This window comes from Trametes versicolor (assembly GCF_000271585.1).
Source record: "Trametes versicolor FP-101664 SS1 unplaced genomic scaffold TRAVEscaffold_14, whole genome shotgun sequence".
NCBI lineage: Eukaryota > Fungi > Basidiomycota > Agaricomycetes > Polyporales > Polyporaceae > Trametes > Trametes versicolor.
In genome coordinates, this window is record NW_007360334.1 from 558,079 (window position 1) to 580,130 (window position 22,052).

At 56.1% G+C, this 22,052-nt stretch overlaps 5 protein-coding genes across 5 annotated transcripts; 2 read left to right on the top strand and 3 right to left on the bottom strand.

The window, feature by feature from the left end:
* Positions 1–135: 135 nt before the first annotated feature.
* Positions 136–592, top strand: TRAVEDRAFT_53717 (NAD-P-binding protein; the record flags this gene model as incomplete). The annotated part of the gene is made up of 2 exons (XM_008046642.1): positions 136–160; positions 216–592. The coding sequence occupies 2 exons, from the start codon at positions 136–138 to the stop codon at positions 590–592; spliced, it is 402 nt and encodes a 133-aa protein (XP_008044833.1).
* Positions 593–1,664: 1,072 nt separating this feature from the next.
* On the bottom strand, positions 1,665–3,524 carry TRAVEDRAFT_135647 (HET-domain-containing protein; the record flags this gene model as incomplete). The annotated part of the gene is made up of 2 exons (XM_008046643.1): positions 1,665–2,839; positions 2,891–3,524. 2 exons carry the CDS (start codon positions 3,522–3,524, stop codon positions 1,665–1,667), a joined length of 1,809 nt encoding a protein of 602 aa, XP_008044834.1.
* Positions 3,525–6,824: 3,300 nt separating this feature from the next.
* TRAVEDRAFT_175371 (cytochrome P450) lies at positions 6,825–8,878 on the top strand (the record flags this gene model as incomplete). Its single annotated transcript, XM_008046644.1, has 6 exons — positions 6,825–7,162; positions 7,485–7,515; positions 7,565–7,708; positions 7,764–7,893; positions 7,945–8,587; positions 8,640–8,878. The coding sequence occupies 6 exons, from the start codon at positions 6,825–6,827 to the stop codon at positions 8,797–8,799; spliced, it is 1,446 nt and encodes a 481-aa protein (XP_008044835.1). The 3' UTR covers positions 8,800–8,878.
* Positions 8,879–10,080: 1,202 nt separating this feature from the next.
* Positions 10,081–11,214, bottom strand: TRAVEDRAFT_87812 (HET-domain-containing protein; the record flags this gene model as incomplete). The annotated part of the gene is made up of 2 exons (XM_008046645.1): positions 10,081–10,652; positions 10,860–11,214. Coding segments are annotated over 2 exons (927 nt in total), but the record flags the coding sequence as incomplete, so codon positions are not given.
* A 5,966-nt stretch (positions 11,215–17,180) lies between these two features.
* TRAVEDRAFT_87598 (HET-domain-containing protein) lies at positions 17,181–18,272 on the bottom strand (the record flags this gene model as incomplete). Its single annotated transcript, XM_008046646.1, has 1 exon — positions 17,181–18,272. A coding segment is annotated over one exon (1,092 nt), but the record flags the coding sequence as incomplete, so codon positions are not given.
* Between the last annotated feature and the right edge of the window lie 3,780 nt (positions 18,273–22,052).

Consider the following 22,052-nt stretch of genomic DNA (forward strand, 5'->3'; position numbering starts at 1 on the left):
ATCACGCCGACTTGACGAGCTACTCACTATCCGTGGCAGACCGGACGCCCGGAGAACCGCGTGTGTATAAAGGGCGAAGTATATCTGCCCCGTCCACACTGCAGTACATTGACTCTGAATACCCGCGTAGACATTATGCCATCCCCTACAATTTGGCTCAGTGAGTACATAGCTCAAGCATCTAACACGCCCGCTCAGCGCTCAGCGCTCCTCAGTTACCGGCACTTCCACCGGCCTAGGACGCGCGCTCACCGAGCTCGTCCTCGCAAAGGGCCAAATCGTCGTCGCCACCGCCCGCCGCACCGGCCCACTCCACGATCTGAAGGCGAAGTACCCCGCGGACCGCCTCCTCGTACTCAAGCTCGACGTCACCAACTCCGACGAGATCACCGAGGCGTTCTCACAGGTCAAGGCCGCGTTCGGCCGGCTCGACGTCGTGGTAAACAACGCGGCGTGGGGCACATTCGGCGAAGTTGAGTCCGCGCGCGAGGCGGATGCGCGCGCGAGGCGGATGCGCGCGCGATGTTCGACACGAACTTTTGGGGCCCCGCGAATGTCCCGCGTGCGGCAGTCGCGTTCTTTCGGGAGGTGAACGCGCAAGGGGATGGCGGGCGGCTCATCCAGATCTCGTCGATCGGCGGGTTTATCGGGTTGCCCGGGCTGGGCTACCACAGCGCTTCCAAATCGGGTACGTGCTTGTACTTCGTCTGCGTTCTGCATCTTACTGAGCGGTTTGCACAACATGTACACATACCTTCACGAGTGACCCATGCGCCGCAAATAAGACGTGATAACACGAAAGCAGCGTACGAAGATCGTAATGAGGAATGCGAATCGCACTCTCGTACCACAGAGCAGGAACACAAGTTTTAATCTTTCCCAACAAGCTCGGCCAGTGCTCTTTCCCTGGGCGGGGCTATGCGCAGGCCTCGGGGCATTGCAAAAGTCTTTGCATACGAGAAGAGGCAGAAAACGAGCGCTGCAGCTAGCGTCCTTGGAACGAACACCGCCTGCATCCGCTCAACAGCAGCACGTACGGAACAACATGAGAGCACGTAAAATAGAAGCACAGAGTAGGTAGCACGTTGATAGAGAGCCGGTGGGCATTCGCACGAGTGCGTCGTCGTTCGTAGTCGTGGTAGAGCAGTGACCGCGTCGCCCAGCGCTTCCTCCAATCTGCGCACTCCGCGCGCGGCGCAGTCCGCGCCGATGAGCACCACCATAGATTTCATGCTCAGCTAAGCAGGATTGAGCTCCGATGACTTGGAACTATTCGCGTTGATTCAACAACTCACTGCCAGGCTGACTCGCCCTCGTCTCGCTCTCTACTCTATATACCTCAAACACTGCATCTGCGTTCGAATGTGCACCAATGGGACCAAGATGGAATCCAAATCGGGAGAGGATAAAGAACACTCCGGGCCCTGAATACATCCATGATAGATTGGACTCTGGGACTACTGGTGAGCACATAGAACACAGTGCGTCTACTCCATACTTCGGCAAGTTAGTCCCGGGCCAGTTTAGGCTTACTAGTAGGCGCGATGACATCCCTCAGAGTTTAATTCATTAAGTTTACCAGGCGCCTTCTTGAACACACCTTCATCACTTCGGTAGCCTTCACCGGCACCCCTACGACGAATCAAGTCCAAATTCCACATCATTCATACGATCTCAATACATTTATAGGAAGAGTCTTCAAAAAAGCCTTCTCTAACCTCCCTGGCCCAAGTGAGCGGATCCCATAGAATCTCTGTCGACGAGCCCTCGATGCGAATGGGCTCTGGTTTCGAGGGCAACTCGGCACAGAATTTCCCAATCCTCCGATACAGTGCTTTATCGTCACTGAAATCTGAGATGACCTCAGGACGAGTGAGTTCCAGGACCATTCCGTTTACCTGATCTTCGCTACGAAACTGTTTGTACCCCACAAACGGGACAATCCAAATACTCCTTGGAAGCTCATCGGCATCGCAATCCATGGTGACCGTGACACGTGCGATGCTGACTGGGTTTGTTGTGTGCTTTTCACCCTCTCCCTCCAGCTCGGAGGTTGGGCTGTCGCGGCTCCCTTGGTAGCGCTTCTCGTACCGGGGAAGGGGGACGAACCACCGGGAGAAATGGCCGTCTCTTTCAGCGAGTTCACCGCAGCAGGGTATCAGCACCCCATATAGGACGAGGGCCCCGCCCGTCACTCGACCGAAGGAAAGTCCGGGATCTTCAAGCGTGACCCAGCACTGAACGACCTTCGCGAGCATCGCAAAATCCTGGGAATCTGGGAAACCCCATTCTATGGATCCTTCGAGAGCCGCCCATGACCATGACGGCGCACGGTACGTTGTTGGGCGAGTACAGCCTCGTGCCGACCATAGAAGGTCTACGAGGAGCGTGTCCGAGCGCCACAAGCCCGCAAGGTAGTCACACCGCAGGACGCGGTGGAAATGCGCTGCAACCGCAGCGCACGCGACCAGCTTGTCCGACTCCTCCTTCGCCGTGCGGTTGCTGTAGTTCCCTACAATAACCCCCCAGACTCCGTTCAACGTTTCCCACTTCCCGGAATTATGGTCTGCTGCAGGCGGGATGGGGAGGAGGAGAGTGTCGGGTAGCTGGATATCGTCGCATATGAAAGCTCGGTCCCAGGACGAACCTCCAATAGACCGCATGACTTGACAGCACCTCAACCGGAGTCCTTGAGGGGAAAAGATGAGGCATCGAGGCGACAACAGGTACTCCTGCATGCACCAAGCACGCGTGGCCATGCATCCGAACAGAGACCTGTACGTCCTAGGCTCCAACGCTTGGCGCGGAGAGAGGTATACTTGACCAACCTGCCACTGGCCTTCGGAATGGTCATCCCGATACTTGGCCTGAGAGATCAGAGGGTGTGGACGGCAAATGAAGGGGAGAGCGACGCCGTCTTCTGGGGGTGGTCGATTTTGCAGAAAGCCCTCGCTGACTCTCTCCGCACTCGCGGCGACAATCGTTACATGCGCACCACGGTAGATTCGATGCATGTGGCTGAGTTCGTGCATCTTGTCCTCATCCGAGTCCTGGATGATGCATAAGCTGTCGACCCAAAGCCACTGGAATCCCAGCATATGCGTGACGCGGATCGCGTCCAGGATGGTTGCAGGGAGAATGGAAAGGGCGATACCACGTTTGTACGTGGATTCGTTCAATGTCGTGGTCTTGTGGACTTGGTCCTCGCCCCACACGTAGCTCAGCGCGAGATATTCGCCGTGTTCTGTGCTGGGTATCGTAACTAGCCGTGGTTGAGCGAGGTCGGTGCAGTCTACAAGTCGTGTAGGGAGACGAGGACCAGGGAAAGCTAAGCTCAAGCTTTGGCAGCGCCGATGTCCCCGAACACATGCCTCGATTTTCTCTCTTGCAAGGGCCATGACACGAGGAGATGTTGGATCTGGGGCGGGGTCCCGCACTTCGATGTATGCCGCTGTGGGATCACCTAAAATTAGTGTCAGCTCTATCCTTACGCTGATAGGCTTGAACAAGATTGCCTTTGTCATAGTACCCGACGCACCTAGATATGTATACATAAATCCTCTAAACATGGTGTGTTCGTTGATATCCACATCTATCCTTTGATAACGTTGGTTGAATTCTGGTTCTTCGTCCCAGGTCTTCGCCGGATTACCCCGCAATGTGATCATCAGCCCTTCGTTGATATAGAATTGCCAGTGCTCGTCTGGAAGCTGGAGGATGAACCGACACCATACGCAGCCTGCCTCGGCACCAGATATCAATCTGGCCGGCGAGGTCCAATACTTGAACTCGTTGCACCGGCGCCTGTGCCCGTCCCGCGACCATAACCAGAGAAGGCCTAAGGGCCTAGGCCTGGAAAAGGGACCCTGCCAGCAGTGTTCACAGATAGAGGAAGGCGTGGCTGGCAGAGGAAGATCATCGACGCGATCCTCAGAGAAGAAGGGTAGTTGAGGCAGGGTGAAATCCTCGGGGAAGAAGGGGGCCTCAGAGAGTGCGGAATCCATGCCGATCAAAGAAAGGGGAGAACTAGCGGGGACGATGCACTGTGATGGAAGTAAAAGACGACGAAGAGCGCGGGGATGAGGACGGGTGCAGCACGGTTTCCACATTCCGAAGAAGCGCTCACCGCTCGCCAGGCAGTGGTGCGCGTCCTGTGCATGTCGTGCTACATTGGCCGAGTGACACGGCCCGAAGGAGCGAAGGCTGGGTCGTGGAATAGACATAGAAGACCTCGGTCGGAATTCGGTCGTGCGATGCCGGTGTATGTCATCTGCCAGGAAAGTGTGTGATTGAGCGCGCGAAAGATGCAGCTGCAGAACTTGAGTGTCATGCAATTTTTTGCAGCGTTACACAGTGCGAAACACGCTAGAGATAGAAGATAACGATGTCAAGCTATACAATGATCGCCTCAGCCATGGGCGGCCGAGGAGTACAGGCGTCCTGGCCAGAATCTAGATTTTTACGCGTTGTTGACTTTGATGTCGCCGATACCTCTGGAAGCGACAGGGGCTGAAAGTGCCTTTGAACTTATGTTTCGTGATGAAGGTGTGAAATAAAACGAGGAACGCACGAGGAATATGACAGATCGAACCTCGGACAGATTTGATTGCGTACAATGCGGCGCATCTGAAAAGTGACTGTTGTACAGCGAGTCTCCGCAGTGAGATTATACGCACTGATGACCCGCACGCGAGTCGAGCGCACGAAAGGCGTACTATTCAACCCCAGGGCAAAGCGCCAGATGGATCGACTGACATTCGCAACGATACCATGCGAGCGACGTTGTACGACAGAGTGTACGGTGAACATCTACGGGGTATCAAGTCGGTGAGATGCATCAGAGGTAGGTTGATACGGGGGAAAGACAAACAGGATTTACCGGACTAGGCAGGCTTGGTGTTGACAATCGCCGTTTGGTTACACCCTGCTTGCTTAGCATAGGCTATAATCTCCTCCGCATACCAGAGTCGACCAACCCGGCAGCACAGCAACTTTGGGTTAGAACAAGGGAGACGTGGACGATATGCATTGCCGATGGGGAGGATAGCAGATGTACAAGTACAATGGAGGGCGGCAAATCCAAAGAAGATTCCTCAGATCGAAGTCGCCCTCGTCGAGGAGTACGAGGTGAAGCGTGCGAAGAACAAGCAGAGCAAGGAGAGATCGTTAGGCGTCAGGTCATCGAGGGCTGCCAACGTTTCAGCCAGCGGCAAGCGTCACGAAAGCAGGACACGCACCTGTGACTATGCCCCGTATGGCCGTAGCCCACCGCCAGTGCGCGGTCCCGCGAGGTGTGTGCGCCGAGGAGCGCCAACTACGAAATGGGGCAGCCGTACGGACAATACTTCGAGACCAGTGCGGGCCTTCAAGCTTCAGGCCTTGCAGACGCGAGAGGGCAGGAGCGGTCGAGGGCGGACGCGATGAAGAGACGGGGGTGGGGGCGGATGGGACGTATACATATACGAACTCACCTGCGGCCGTGTAGGCATATGTGCCAAATCAACGCTCTATTCCCGTAGAGACATATATTGCATCTGGCCTTCCAGAGAGAGCTTTGATGATAGCCTCTGTAGTCCACGAGGGCTAGTACGGGACCAGTCGATCCTGCGTTGACGTCGTTTCCGCATGTGATGAGTATGAGCTGAGGCAGCACACATCTGCATCCTGCCATATGTCTACTGGCTATAGGCCGTAATTGCCTCCCCAAGTCAAGCGTGCCCGTGATGAGTAAATAGTCGTAGTCTGGCGGGTCGGCAGCTGCGCGCCCGGACGCGTCTCTGCGGGTGAAGGCGAGATGGATGTGAATAGCGAAGGCCCTTGATAGCTTTGAAAAGCATGAGTCAGTCTGAAAATAACAGCCGTTGGTTCAGCAGGTAGTACGAAGAGCATAGCAAACATGGAGGGTCACCAGTACTACTTCTTGGGTCACCGCGAGCGCAGTGAACGACCTTGATTGCTTGTAACCCCTTTAAGCGTGTGTTTGTCGCCAGTTTGCGTAACATGTGCTGCAGCAGACAGACATTGGGATGGCCAATGGATGAGGGAGAGAATGCCTTCGTCGCAGGGACCTCGGTGGCAGTCGAGTCTGGGGAACAGGCGTTTCGTCGGTGGCGGCGGGAGGCAAGCGCCAATCCGGGCAACTCGGGGATTCGTTGACATAGGCGCCCGAAGGTTGGCGGCAACGTTGATCAACGTGCTCTTCCTATTTCTGACCAGTACCCGTCCTGACCTCTGTGCACCACAACCACCGCTAGGTCTTCCTCATTTGCTCGGAATAACTCAGGAATCATTGGGAAACTGGAATATCTCTCTCGATTACGCGCGCACTACGTGCCACGTGCGATGGGCATCTCGCGCGGGCCAACCACAAGTACTCATCGCTCCGCTAAACATCCTCGTGCACCTCATGTGTTGTTGATTCGCATCTGTATCTGCGTATCCTGCGGGGAGGTATGTCAAGCTCTAAAATTCGTCGTTCTAAAGAATCTTATCCTGTGACCGCGGAGGCCACAGAAAATATTGAGGGCATCAACGTCATGGGAATACTCGTTCGGTACCTGAACCGGCTCTGCTTCGTGCTGGGGACGTCATCCATAATGCAGGTCACTCTTCCATATCTACAAGACATGTGCCCGCACCAAGGCCGATGTTTCAATTGCGAAGTCAGAAGCTCGAGCCGTGGGACAAGAAGGTAAACCTTAGTCGGAGATTGCAGTGGCAGGCTTATCGCGCTGTGGTCGTCTCGCAGCATCTTGCGAGAGGCCTGCCTACGAGTCTTGGTGTCGTGGTGGCTTTGCAAGCAGCTCGAGGATTGTACACTCGCCATGACGGACGACACACCCCTACTCCGAGTCGCCGCGCAAGCTTCCGCCGTTGCGCTGCTATCGATTTCTCTCTACCGGCTCTTCTTTGCTCCCCTCGCTCGCCTTCCTGGTCCTGCACTATCTGCCTTGACCCGCCTCCCGCTCATACTCGTTGAGTTCACCGGACGCAGGAGCGCATGGATCCACGCCCTCCACGTCAAGTATGGCCCCGTCGTGCGCGTCGCCCCCGACGAGGTCTCGTTCGCCACACGCGAGGCCGCGAAGGAGATTTACACGTCGGGCGGCAGCGGATACGACAAGACATCGTTCTACCGGTTGTTTGAACACTTCGACACTCCGTAAGCCTCTTATCGTGTACTGTACTAATCGGACCATAGCGGGGCGTCACAAGTCACAGAGGCTCCCCGCCCCGCTATTTCCCCGGCTGTCCTCAGTCACAGAGGCCGCCGCCGGCTGTGACATACGGATCTTTGGCCCAAATGGGTGTAGACGCCCAAATTTTTCGCTCCCGCCGCCGCTCCGCTGCGGCGGTCCACGGTCACAGCGCGCGGCCCCGGAGCCCCGCATCGTATCTCACCTGTCACAGGTCACAACCGGGCCCGCTATGGTCCGATTAGTACAGTACCTCCCTGATCTCATACTCATCATGCTACACATCAGGAATATTTTCTCGACTTTAGACAGAGGCACGGTACGCGGCAAGGCTCGCGCACAATCTCTCGCATTCACACAGTCTCCAGCACGCTGACGTCAAAAAGCGCTTCGCTGAGCGCTACAACAAAACGCACATCATGCGCCCGGAAGTGAGCGCTGTCGTGCAAGAGCACGTTGACGCATTTGTAGAAAAATGCGCCGAAAGTGCAGGACGCAGTGTAGACGTCTATGTACGTGCGTTATCTGCTTCCACAGGTCCGTTATTGATGGTTCGTGGCCGTACAGCTCTTGCTCCATTGTTTCGCCCTCGACGGCATCACCGGACACATGTTCCACCCAAACGGCCTTCACTCGCTCACCAATCCGCGCGATTTCGCGATGATGGAGGAGCTGACATACCCAACGCTCATCAAAGGTATGCCGCTACATATCCGGTGATCCTGCGTCCTGAGACACAGCACGTCAGAGCAATACTTCCGGTACTACTTCCCCAGCCTCGCGCGCTTCCTAGGCAAAACGATCGGCTTCGGCAACCTACGCACCGACGGCCTCTCCTCCGTGCGCTACGTGCTCGACACCGTGCGCTCCGCACCCGTCTCCCCGCACACCCTCCTCGACAAGCTCCGTCTTTACGAATCGAAAGACGCAGACCTCACGCTCGCCGCGTCCGAGTGCATGGACCACCTCGTCGCCGGGCTCGACACGACCGGCGACGCCCTCTGCTTCCTCATGCACCACCTCTCCCTCCCCGCCTCCCAACCGCTCCAAGACCGCCTGCGCGCCGAACTGCACTCCAACCCCGCCGCCGCACTCGACGACCTCCTCTACCTCGACGCGCTCGTCAAGGAGGGCCTACGCGTGTTCTGCCCCGTGCCGATGGCGCTTCCGCGCCTGGTGCCCGCGGGGGGCAGCACGATCGACGGCGTCGCGCTCCCTGGGGGCACGATCGTGAGCTGCCAGCCGTACACGCTGCACAGGCTCGACGCGCGCGTGTTCCCGGACGCGGACGCGTTCGTCCCGGAGCGGTGGCTCGAGCCGGAGGGCGCGGCGGAGCGCAACGGGCTGTTCTTCGCGTTCGCCGCGGGCGGGCGGGGTTGTATCGGGAAAAAGTGAGTGGCAGTCGTTGCTCGCAGACGTGGTGCTGATCATGGCCGCGCGTAGCTTTGCGCTGTTTGAGATGAAGCTGCTCCTGAGGGACGTTTACTCGGCGTACCGCACGCGCGTCGCACCGGATATGACGGCCTCTATGGAGATGGACGACCAGGTTGTCTCGGCTCGGCCGAAAGGCCAAAAGTGTCTGCTCGTGTTCGAGAAAGTCTGAATGCAATCTGTTTGGTCGCGCTCGGTAATGACATGGTATTCACAGCGCTTTTGGTCAAGTCCTGATATGAAATGTAAACAACTTGAAGACGCGCTGGTGCAATACACCAGTTGTTCTTATATGCCCGGCGGTTCTTTGAGTGCAACCCATCCAAGGGATATTGCAGTTGTGCCCGAGGTAAGCATGTACGCCTTTATCTACCTACTTCCCCTGGGAGCCTCGGCAGCTGATTTGATCAAGCAGTTGTACGGCGCACTTGGATAACATATGGGAAGTATAGCCGCTGGCTGAATGGCATCTAGATCAATACCCATGCGTTGCGCAACAAGTTGTCCAGCCTGGAAAGCGGTCTAGAGTCGTGCCTCCGGTCATCGACTGTGAGTCTGCTTTTTTATACACGGCATTTCGTCCAATCCAACTCACAAGCGCAATACAGGAAAGAGTCTTAGTGTCCATTTGCCACGAGTACTGTCAGCCACACTCCTATAGCATTCAGCAGACCACGAGCACATGCGTCTGATACGAATTTCTCCATATCATTATCAATACGCCGCCCTCACGCCTGGCGCGAGAGGAACTTGCAGAGTGGAAGAATGGGTGTGGATGGGTTTGGATGCACTCGAGAGGGCGCCGACCTACTTCGATCGAAAGCAACATGCTATAGAATGTCGCGTATTGAACGTTTTATGATGTTTTATAGGGACATCAGGTGGTCTCGTCGCAGCCTGAGCAACGGTGGCAGTTGGCAAAACCGCTGCTTTCCTCGTCAGTTACAGAAAGCAGTGACACCATTATTATGCACGACTTACTCTAGTGCTACACAACTTCTATCTCTCTTGACGGATATACCCCATCCTTCAGTGCTTCTGCTAGGCTGCGCGCCGCCTTCGCCGAGTCCCTATGCTCCTCCCTGATTGGTTCGACCTGATAGTAAAAGTACCCGATCCGTCGGAAGCGAGCCTTCTCGTGCGTAGACTGAGAGCCCGCCCCGTTATTGGCCATAGCGACGACTATTCCGTTCATCGAGAATTCAGCCAGTAGAAGCGGGATTGCCCACATCCTCCCCAACTGAACATTAGCTTCGCAGTCAATCACGGCGGTTCCTGACAGCTTTGGATCCACTCCGACGTCGCAGCCCTCGAACTCGCCACCGCCCAACGTGCTGGTTACTGTCTCTGCCCACTCCTGGCGCCGTGCGCATTCGAGAGACCGTAAGAGGATTGTATGTCGACGATTCTCGGCGGTGCTAGCCGAGGCGCGCAAGACGCATGGTAGAAACGTCCCGGACAGGACAAGGCTCCCGCCAGTCACCCGTCCGAACGGAAGCCCATCGTCTTCCAGAGTGACTGCGCACCGCACGACCTTCGCGAGAGCGTTGTCTGCCCAGAACGCCTGCGACCACTGCCCACTCCAGAATACCTCCCCCTCGAGGGCCGCCCACGACCACGATGGCGCGCGATACGCCGCTGGGTAGTGTCCGTATTCGTCCCACCGTCTGCTCCACAGCAGGTCAGCGAGGAGCGTGGCGCGCCAGAGTCCCGCAAGGTAGTCAGAGTCCAAGCACCGATGGAAATGCTCCGCAATCGCGGCACACGCGACCAGTTTGTCCGCCGCGACGCTCGCCGCCCGATGGCTGTAGTCCCAGACGACACCTAACCATGCCGTATATACGCTCGCCCATTCCTCGGAGCCTGGTTGCGCTGGGGGCGGGTCGCGCATGAAGAGGGTATCAGGCAGCCGCCGCTTGTCGTACGTATCGCAGAGCGAGTCGCCGACATGGTGCGTCGCGGTGAGGCACCGGTACTGGAGCGTCCTGGCAGTGAAGATGAGGGCACGCGGGGCCATGAGGTACTCTTGCATGCACCATGCGCGCGTGCCGATGTGCCCCAGGTGGGCGCTATATGGCCATTCTTCCGGCGTCAAGGTGCGGCTCGGCATCGCGGTGATGTACACGGTGCCCGCCTGTGGCTCTGATGCGGCGGGGACACGAGGAGGACATATGAAAGGGAGGGTTAAGTCGCCGCTTGGAAGAGGAGCGCTCGCATTGAAAGCGCTCGCACTGAAGCATGGTGGGGGTGGCCGATCGTTGAGGAAGCTCTCTGTGACCTTGTTTGCGCTCGCCGCGATGATGGTCAAATGCGCGTAGCGGTAGATGTGGTGCATACGCCCGATCTCGCGTCGCTTGTCCTCGTCCGAGTCCTGAATAATGCAAAGGCTGTCGACCCACAGGGACGAGAAGCCGAGCGCGTGTGTGACATGGATCGCGTCGCGGATGGTGGCAGGGAGAAGGGAAATGTCTATACTGCGTTCGTATGCGGATACGTTGCCTGTGGTGGTTTTGTGAACCTGATCGCCGCCCCAAACGTAGCTGAGCGTGAGGTACTGGCCGCGTTGGCTTTCTGTTGAGACCAGCCGGGGTAGATCAGGATTGGTGCAGTCGATGACGCGAGTAGGAAGGTGAGGATCGGACGACGCTGCGAGAGCGATGCAGGTTTCGTGCGTCTCGACACATTCGTCGATGCACTTTCTTGCGAGGGTCAGCGCACGAGGAGATCCAACATCTCGGATGGGGCTTCTCATGACGATGTAGGGGGCTGCGTGGTCATCTAACCATATATATTAGCGTGGTATCGACTCTCCGTTCCCTGACGCACCTGGAGTGGTATGCACAAGCCCTGTGAAGACATCCTCATCGTTAATTATCACGTCTATTCTTTGAACGATCTTCGGTCTCCAATATTCGAATTCCTGCGCAGAGCCCCGCACCGTGATTGACAACGAATTTCTGCACTCTGCAGAACTGCGCGCGCTGATATGCTCAGACCATACCGCGAGTAAGAATTCACACGCAATACAGCCAGAGATAGCGCGAGACCTCAAATCTGCTGTTGAGGTCGAGTAAGAGAAGGACCTGCCCAACCGCCTGAACAGTTGACCCTCCTGTGACGGCCCGCAAGGGAACCCAAGTTGAATCGCAAAGGGGCCCTCCCAACAGGCTTTGCAGATGAGAGGTGGTTTTGGTGGTAGGGTGAACCCGTCGACACGATCCTCGGAGAAGAACGGTAGCTGAGAGAGAGTACCGCCGACGCCCATGGTGATCAGAGGAGGAGGTCCTACGGTGGAGACGCGTCAATACCGCCCTTGAATGAGCTCCAGCTTTCATATACGATCGAGTTGCGGAGGTCGAGGCGGTGACGAGCGTCCTCGGGGAGTCAACTAGTCATCAGGCATGTCATGCTATTTCTGCACGTCTGATCATGAGGCCATTCGCTGCGGCCGGAGACGATAACCGGGTGTGACGGACGCTGAAAAGAGACGTCTTCTCAAGTAAGACGAAGGTTCAGTGCATAAGAGGGGTCATAATAACCTCACTGGATGTGGATATGCACATCGTGGTACTGGACACGGTGGGGGCGGCCGCCCATTGCTTCGAAGAAGCTGTTCCGGTGTCTTCCTTGGCGTGAAGCTTACAACCGAAAGCTGCAATGCGACCACCGGAGCAGGATAGTCGAGTTATACCCCTGTGGTTACCCATATCCGGTCAGGATAACCAATGAGTGAGAGCATCAGTATCATTCGAGCGAGTAAGAGCGAGTTGACATACATCGTCACGGCAGCGTCGGCGAAGTCTACGCACCACCGTCTCGTCGCCCTGCTCGACACGACCGGCGACGCCTTCTGCTTAGTCATGCACCATATCTTCCTCATCGCCTCCCAACACCTGCACGACTGCCTTCGCGCCGAACTGCTCTCCAAGCACTCGACAACCTCCCGTACCTCGAAGCGCTCGTGAAGGAGGGCTTGTGCGTGTTTGTTCCCGTCCCGATAGTGTTGCCCTGACTGGTGCCCGCGGGGAGCAGCGCAGTCGACAGCGTTGCGCTCCCCGGAGGATACGATCGTGAGCGGTCAGCCGTGCTCGCTGCATCGGCTCGATGTGGGCGCGTCCCGGGTGCGGAGGTGTTTGTCCCGGGGAGGTGGCTCGGGGCCCGACGTAGCGCAATGGGCTGTTCTCAGCGGGCAGTTCTTCGCGTTCGTCGCGGGTGGGTGGGGGTGCATCGAGCAAAAGCGAGTGGCAGTCTTCAGGCATAGACGTCGCTCTGATCGTGGCCGCGCGTAGCTTTGCGTTGTTCAGGATGAAGCTGCTTCTCAGGGACGTTCACTCGGCGTACGGCACGAGTGTCGCGCCGACCATGACGGCCTCGATGGGGATGAGCGACGAGTTGTCTTGGGCCGAAAAGCCAAGAGTGTCTACTTGTGTTCGAGAAGCATTCGCGTTTCCAACGACCAAGTAGACGCGGACATAGCGCATATAGTATCCGCCGCCGCCTGTAAACGGTTGCGCGCGCAGATCGAACCTGAGTCGTAACGAAACGCTAGATTCCGAGAATGATGTGTCACTTGCGCGCTGTCCGGCGGTGCTCGAGTGTAGCACTACACACGCACCGTGCTGATGATGTCGCAATCTGTTTCATGACTTCGCGGGTCTACCCCGCTCTGGTGGGTTCCGCAGGTTCGTCTGATGATATTTATCAGTCCTGTCCCGACGCTCAGCTAAAGATCTCTGGTGTGTACTCAGACGCACCTAGATGGCAAGATCCGGCGCGCGCCCTGTGGACGAACTGACACCAGGCGGCGCGCACATCGATACGAGACTCCAATTCCGCGGATAATGGCGAGGACGAGACCTTCATGCGCCGGCGCCCACATCGTCCGTCCTGCGCTGACACGACGTAAAGCCCAAGCTGCATAGCGAAGGGCCCTTTCCAGCATTCGTCGCAGACAGCCGGAGGGGTAGGCGGTGACGGGACCTATCAACGCGCCCTCTGAGGAAGAGTGTAGTTGGGACAGGGTGGAGTCCGGAGACCTCGGCGGCCTGGTACGTCCATCAGCTCGGACACGATCTTGAGTGCGACAGAGCGGTTGAGAGCGAGTGTAGCCTATGGAGATCGTGGAATTGGAGAGGATGATGAACGCGCGTGGAATTGGAGAGGATGATGAACGCGCGCAACGTGGGTCTGCTCCAATCTTCACGCACCTCTTAAAACCGATTGAGATCCTCGAGCCAACTGCGTGCGTCCTGCATGGACACATACTATGTCTTCAGAGGGACATGGGCACAAAGGAGATGCCACGCGCATGGTGGACTTGAACAGAGAGAGGCCTGCGAAGACCAGCTGGAACTTGGGAGGGCTGTCCACGGTCGCCCGATGCTATTCCTTGCGCCGGCGCAGCAGATGCCACATATATTTGGAAGCGGCGGTTTAATCTACATACGGAGAGGGTTTCAATGTCTATCTATGTTTTAGTTAGCTACAAACTGCACGAAGATACGATACGCACCTATGAGGGTATCCTCTATCCCATAACCTGCGGCCCGTCCACCGCCCCAATGCCCGTGAGCGAGGCCTCCGCAAGGAACACGACGAAGAGCGCGATCTGCTTCTCCTCCGAAGCAGTGACTGATTCCAGAAGCTTGCTCCCACATACCCTCGGTGTACGCAAAACAGTTCAAGGCTCATGAGCGCGAGCGGATCGGTGCGGAGGAGGGGGACGGAGAGACAAAAACACGGAAGCCGATGCACATACTTTTGTACGCGTCTATGAACTCACCTGTTGCCGCGTGCACCGTGCACATGTTCGCTCAGGTTCAGCGCAATGCCGCGCACGTAGAACGCGTGTCTGTTGCAGTGAGAGATTTGGTGGATGGTCGCCGTTACGCATGCGCGATCTGGAGCGATGGACCGCACGTAGCTCCATGTCGTTGTCGTCCCCACGTGTCGCGTGTACGAGCTGAATTCGCACGTCCGCGTCCGCGTCCTGACCATACATCTACTTCGTCTCGATATCATGCAAAGTGCAAACCCGCCCGCACGGGGGAGATCCGAGTGCGCCGAGAGAAGCCGGCGGGGGATGGACGTCGTAGATGTGGGACTTGGGACATGTCGAGAAGAGTTATGACCCCGATCGGGTGTACAACGAGGCCCATCCGTCGGCCTGGGAGATCCTAGCGCAGGCTTTGAGCAGATAGCAACACAAGCATACTGCCACGCACCAGTGAAGGCTACCGCGAGCGCGGTGAACATGGCACAGTAAATACTCATAGAGGTCACCCAGCGCCCTTTATCGTGTCAGAGAGACATGAGGCTCCCATTTTGTGTCCATTCGACGTGGCATCCATAGCTCTGGCTATGGTTATCGTGGGCATCGAGGTTCGTACATGGGGGTCGAGTGAAGAGTGTGTGTTCCGTCGGTGCCGGCTCGGACATGTGGCGCGTCAGCTTCGGGATTATCCGGACATTTGGCGCTCGACTATCAGCGGGGGCGCCTCGGACATCTCGGTCGACTCGGACGCTCTTCCTGCAGCTACCACGACGTCTGTCTTCTTCCATATTCGCCTCGAAGTCCCCGTTGAACTTGATATCATATACAGGGACGCTCTAAAAACAACAGAGACTCTTGTGAGTCTACACATGACCCAGGCAATGTTGTGCGAGGCGGCCGCTCGCGCCTCGTCGCTCCTCCAGAATCTCTGTGCGCTGAGACTGGTAGTAGGAGATGCTACATACGCCTATGTTGACCCTCACCTCGTAATCTGTATTATATCTGCAAAGGTATGTTGAGAGCGGTACTTCCTCGCTTTAGAACACTAACACTTGAAAGCAGCGGAGCCGGATACTTCCATTTGATCCTACATCACAGGTAACTGTTCTATGACAAGGACGGGTTTCCCGCGACGACTGAGGCTCGATGGCGAGACTTGCAACTCGACTCAAAAGTTTGAAGTTGGGGATTTGGCTTATCGTCCTGAAGGCGCTCGGAAGCATCCCGCCAGAGGTATGTCAGCTACGAGTCTTGCATACGTGCAAGTAGATGAAAGATTTTCTATCACAACAGACAGGCTGCACATCCTCCTCGTATGAGTCGGCGCCTTGGTTACACTACCCTTCCTGGCTCCACTCGCTCGACCTTCTGGTCCTGCGCGGTGTGTCTGCAGGAGGCCGTGACGATCGCGAACGCTTTGAGATTGTTCGCTCGGCCTAGAGTGAGCGGCAGAGTGGAGCTACATAGCTCCGGGAGAGCATTGGGGAAAAAGTGAGTGACCCACCTTACCCGAGGTTCTATGTTGAAGGGGTCCTCTCATGCAGTTTCACGTTTTCCGAGACCAAGTTGCTCCTGAAGGTCTATTCGGTGCATCGCACCGGCATCGCAATTACATTGCACCCCTGCGATACACGCGCACACTACAGGGTCATCCGCTGGCTCGATGGTCACCAGCCTGAGGCGGGCTCTCGCCGAGCTCGTTTCTACAAGGTTGGGATCGTCGTCGCCCTCGCCTGTCGCACTGCTCCTCGACTTGGGCCGTGTCTGGCTGTGTCGACGTGGCGGCGGAAAACGCGGCGCTGGGAGCGTTCTATGAGCTCGTGGTCACGCTCGAGGCAGACATATGGACATTGCACGTTTCTCGCGCGCCTCAACGGCGGCGGGCTCGCTCATATTTCCTTAACTAGCGGGTTTGTCGGGCTACCTGTCCAGGGCCATCGCTGCGAGGTTTCTGTACATGCTCGCGCACCATCTGGGCCTCGCGCTTTGCTGAAAGATGTCGAGGAAGCGCTAGGGAGGTCGTTTCATACTACTACGCCATAACGATTCCTCGGAGACACTAATAACTCTCTTCATGTTAAAGCATGTACGAATAAGTAATCAAATTCGATAGTGCTTCTGTCGGTCTACGTGGATCAAGGGATATGAAAGAGGAGCGGAGCATTGTGGAGTTTCGAGAAGTAAACATTGCAAGACCCAAACCAACGGCGTACGCGTCTGTCATGAAAAGGAGGCCATTGTCCACGATGATCCTAGCTAGGCTGCCACATACCGTAAGCATCATGCGGTCATACAATCTCGATGTCCACCAGTGGCCATTCTCCATCCTGCGTAGCTTGAGTGAGCGGATCCCACAATGGATGCGCCGGCCCTCCCGAGACGGCGGCAGCCGCCTTGAACACTCCCATCCTTCGAAAGCGAATCTTCTCGTGTTCAGATCCTGAGCTGCTTGATGGGGGAGCCTTTGCAAGGACAAGACCGTGCACCCAGTGTTGGGCCCAATTAAGCGGTCCGAATTGATATCGCACGACGGGGACAGCCCATAGTCTCCCGACTCCCGTATCATCCTCGCAGTCGAGGCAAAAGTGTAGTCCCTCTGGCTCTATCCAGTCGTCTCCGTCTTCATCGTCCTTAAATTCACCATAACCCCTCTGCTGGCGCCGCCGTGTCTGTTCGAGAGACGGTAGGGGGGCCTGCCAGGGGTAATAGTGAGTCCAGTCGGGGAACGGTGCGAAGGTTTTCATCAGATCTGCACCGTGGTAGGGCAAGAGGGTCCCGCTCAGAACGAGCATCCCGCCGGTGACTCTACCGAACGGAAGGGCAGCATCTTGGAGGGTGACTCGGCAGTCTATGATCTTTGCGAGCGCGATGCCACCGCCGTCGTAGTACGATGTGATCGGAAAAGACTGACAGACGTCTCCTTCGATCGCCGCCCATGACCATGAAGGCGCACGGTATGCTGTCGGTCGAATGTGCAATGGACGTTCAGGTATTGGATCTTCAAGCTCGACAGTTGTCCATACCAGGTCGATGAGGAGCGCATCCGAGCGCCACAAACCTGCGAGATAGTCAGAGCGCAGGACACGGTGGAATTGCTCCGCAACCGCGGCGCAAGCGACCAGCTTGTCCGACTCGACGCTAGCCGTACGACTGCTGTAGTCGCCTACGACCTCCAGCCAGGCCTCGTGCATGTCAATCCACTCCGGGGAACCAGGTTTTGCCACGGGAGGGTCCTGGAGGAAGAGTGTTTGGGGTATCTGGGGTTTGTCGTACGCGGGGCCGAGCGAGCCTTCCCCAACCCCTCGCATTCCCGTAAGGCACCTGAAATGGAGTGTCCTCGGGGTGAAGATGAGGGAGCGCGGGGACACCAGGTACTCTTGCATGCACCAGGCGCGCTTGCACATGAGCCCAAAGTCATCACTGTACGAGTTGCACGCCAAAGATTCTGGACCGAAGCACACCGTACCACTCTGCGGCTGTGCCTCAAAATGGTCATCCCGACACCCCGTAGAGTCCAAAGTATTGGGTGGACAGATGAAGGGGAGAACTATCTCGTCTTCTGGGGGAGACCGCGTGTGGAGGAAGCCCTCGCTGGCTTTATCTGCACTTGCGGCGATGATCGTCAGATGCGCATAACGGTAGATATTATGCATGCGGCCGACTTCGTGCAACTTGTCCTCGTCCGAGTCTTGCAGGATGCATAAGCTATCGACCCAGAGCCATCGGAAACCCAGCATATGCGTGACTCGGATTGCGTCGCGGATTGTAGCAGGGAGAAGGGAAGGTTCGATACCACGTTTGTACGTGGAAAGGTTGGATCTCGTGGTCTTGTGTATCTGGTCCTCGCCCCACACATAGCTGAGCGCAAGATATTCGACGTTTCTTTCATTTGGTGAGACCAGCCGTGGGTGGGCGAGGTCATTGCAGTCCAAGAGGCGTGTGGGGAGACGGCCTCCCGGGCTCCCGTTAGGGGACCCCAAATCTTTGCAGCATATGTGTCCGTGCACGCATTCGTCGATACGCTGTCTTGCGAGGGCCATAGCACGAGGAGATCCTACATCCCGAATGTGATTTCGCGTCGAAATGTAGGAAGCTGCAGGATCATCTAATAATTTTCATTAGCTCAGTACCTTGGCAGTCAGCTTAACGACACCTAAGTATTTTCTGACGCACCTGGAGCCGTGGATACGATATGAGGTTTATAGAAGCCGTACACGCCGTTGATGACCACTGTCAACTCTTGATACTGGTGTTCCCAGTCGAGCCGGCCCCAGTAATTGTACCACGGTGTCACAGTACTCCAGAATTTGATGACCAACCCTTTGCCGAATCTCCTGTTGGCTTTTCGCACTCTTTGGAGGAGGAAACGACACCATACGCAGCCTGCATCGGCACGGGATTGCAATTTTGCGAACGAGGTGGAGTACGAAGTTTTCTCGGGCCAGGGTGGGTACCATTGACGATCTCGGGAAGACGTGCAGAACAACCCTAGGTTCCTGGCAAAGGGACCTTTCCAGCATGCCTTACAGACAGAGGGGGATATCTGTGGCATGGGAAGAGTGTTGTAGACACAGTCCTCGGAGAAGAAGGGTAGTTGGGAGAGGGTTAATTCATCGGGACCTGCTGTGAGACCAGAGAGTGTGGTGTCCATGGACATTGACAAGAAAAAATTGTTCAGTAGAGAGGACGTTTTGTGACGCGAGTAGACGGTATACTTGTCGATGGCGCAGAACACGGATGAGGTTCAGTCTCCAGATAGTTCATGAACGCGCTTATCAGGGCCCTGCGGGTAGCCATACGTGGTCTGTGCCATTCTATTGGAGCCGAGCGATGCGGCCCGAGGAAACGAAGGCTGCGTGGGACCTGGGCACAGAACATGGCTCACCGCACAGCTACTCGTGGGGGTTTGAAATCGGGTGTTGGATGGCGATGGAGCTCGATATTTGTGCGATGCGGGCAAATTTTATGTACGCAGAGCCTGGTGTAAGACAGCACGAAGAAGCAGGAACATTGTTCAAGTGCTCTAAGGTTCTTCATTGCGGGACAGCAGGTGTATAGCAATAGGATGAAGAGACATGCATCGCACGATGAATTAGGCCTTTACAGGTAGGCCAATGACCAATCGACGTTCCGCAAAGGCCCAAAACTAAGCACGGAGATTGCGAGTGCGGATCAGGAGAGATGGTGTAGAGCAGGAAGCTAGTCTGTAATCGCCCGATAGTCCTCGGATTATCTAGCTAGATCATTAGCCACGAATTAATGTGTATGCGATACACGTACATATCAGACTCGTGCCTACGCCGCGAGCGACGCACCGTTTGAACATGGCAAGTGGAGCGTACAGGATGGCCACAATGAGTAGAGCCATATATGATCTCGTGCGCTTAGCACTGGCCCGACGGTGTCGTCCAACACCCTCCAAACGACACCTTGCGGGCAACACGTCATTCAGAGGCGATAACAACACGGGGGTGGCAGTGGTCGGAGTGCGCATGCAGTGAAGGTTGTCCCGTATGAAAGGAGACAGCACCTGCGTGACACCTGCAATACTCGTGCCTTGAGGGGACGTGATGTGTATGCGTGTGGTTATCCTGACGGAGACGAACGGGTTTCTGCGGACATTTATGTCAAACATTCTGTCAGACACTACACATATCTAAGTCCTGTCCATACACCTACCTCAGCTCCGCCATCGCTATCATCTGAGCTTCGGTTTTCCCAACACGAGCAGAAACTTGTATGTTACCCTGTCAGCAACTGCGCGTCCGAGCGCGTCGAGCGAGCTAGCAAACGTTGAGGAATATGAATGGGAATCTTTGAGGAGTACGGTCGACAGCGTGACACACCTGGAGGGCACGATCGTAAGCTGCCAACAATACACGCTGCAGTCACCAGCTCGACGCGGGCGTAATCCCGGACCAGGATGTTCACCAAAATGGAAGTGCGGCGTCTCCGAGAATCACCTCGCACCTCAGCACCTTTGTGAGTGCGTTGTCGTTCAGAGATGTCTTCAACAGCTGTGAGACGTCACCTTCGACGGACGTCCACGGCAAAATCAGGGCACGGTACTTTGAAAAGAGAGAAGGCCGTGAATGAGGGCATCACCCCGCAATGCTTGTGAGAGAGGCCGAGAAGAGGGCGCGAAAAAATTGTTCTACACCGGCAACGCGCGCGACCATGTCGGACAGGACACTCACTGGTGAAAACCCATACTCCCTCAAAAAGTACGCTTACGCACCGTGCGCATCTGTGGCCCATAGGGCCACCCGGTGGAGGAGGAAGAGAGCGTGAGTGGGGGATCCACTACTCATCAATCACGTCACAGCGGGAGCGGCGGGCGCTCTGTGTAGCGGTCTGGCATCTGAAGAAGAGGGCCCTGGAATTGAACTTGAGGGAGCTCGGGGACATGGGGTATCACTGCACTTACCTGGCATGTGTGCAGATGTGTTCAAGCTCGCGAGTGAGCGATTATGACTCCCGTTTACCCGCCGGGTGTGTACCGAAGTGTATGCCGCCGTAACCGGGTGGTCTACTGGCCTGTCAGCGGAGGTAGGAAGACACGGAATACAGATGAAGGGATCGATGATCTTCACACCTGGTGCATCCAGGTCGTCGACGTGTAACTGTGGCGGGGAAGGCCAATTGTTGACAAAGCCCTCGCTGACTCTATCCGCGCTGGTGTCGATGATTGCTAGATGCTCACAGCAATAGGTATGATACCAGCTCACGATTTCGTGCATCTTGTCTTCGTGCGAGTCTTTGATTATGCAGAGGCTGCCGACTGAGAGATACCGGAGGCACAGAGTGCGTGAGACATAGACTGCATCGCGGTCGTGGAGGGCATAATAGTGTGGGCTTTGTATGCATATATCTTCAATATCCAGCGCGCCTTGGATGCGCTAGGATTGTGGGTATCGCGCACTTTGCAGAAGAGTGAGTACGAGCGTGGCATCGATTCAAACCTAGGTGACGGCAGCAAGCAAGGCAAATTCAGAACTCCGATTATATTCTCAGTTTGGATACTGGCGCCCACTCCGGGTGCTTTTGTGTTGCAAGTTGAGTGGCGCGCATTGAATGAACCAAATCGTTCCTCCTCCTCCTCCTCCTCCTACTGCATGGCAGACATGCGCAGTATACTACCTTGCCATGTGTATTGTATGGTGGCAACCCAGATCAGACACTCGAAACACTAGCTCTGCCTCTGCGCCCCCTGTAGGGCGTGCAGCGCCGTATATACGGACCGCTTTTGGTTGGTGCCGCATATATTCAACATACTTCATCAAACGTGATTACTGATCTCTACGGAGTCCAGCGCCATAGAATACACACAAGCAGGCAGTGCTTCTTACCACTGAAGCTATTTTGTATATCTCTTTCGGCTTATGCTACGTAGGTATCGCAGAGCCACAGCATCCCCGCCGAGGCGGTACGGCTCCCCATAAAGTCTCGATAATTTACAGATGCTATCGCCTCCTGCTACTTAAGGCGAGTGCCTCGATGATGCGCCCATTAAAACACGCCACGTCTGACTTTCTCGTTACAGGATGGCGCCGCCATATCTATCAGAGCTGCGGATCGCTGCCACTACGCCTCGTCGAAAAGCTATATATATATTGTGTTTTGCATCTCAAAAAGCCCTCAGTGTCCTCACC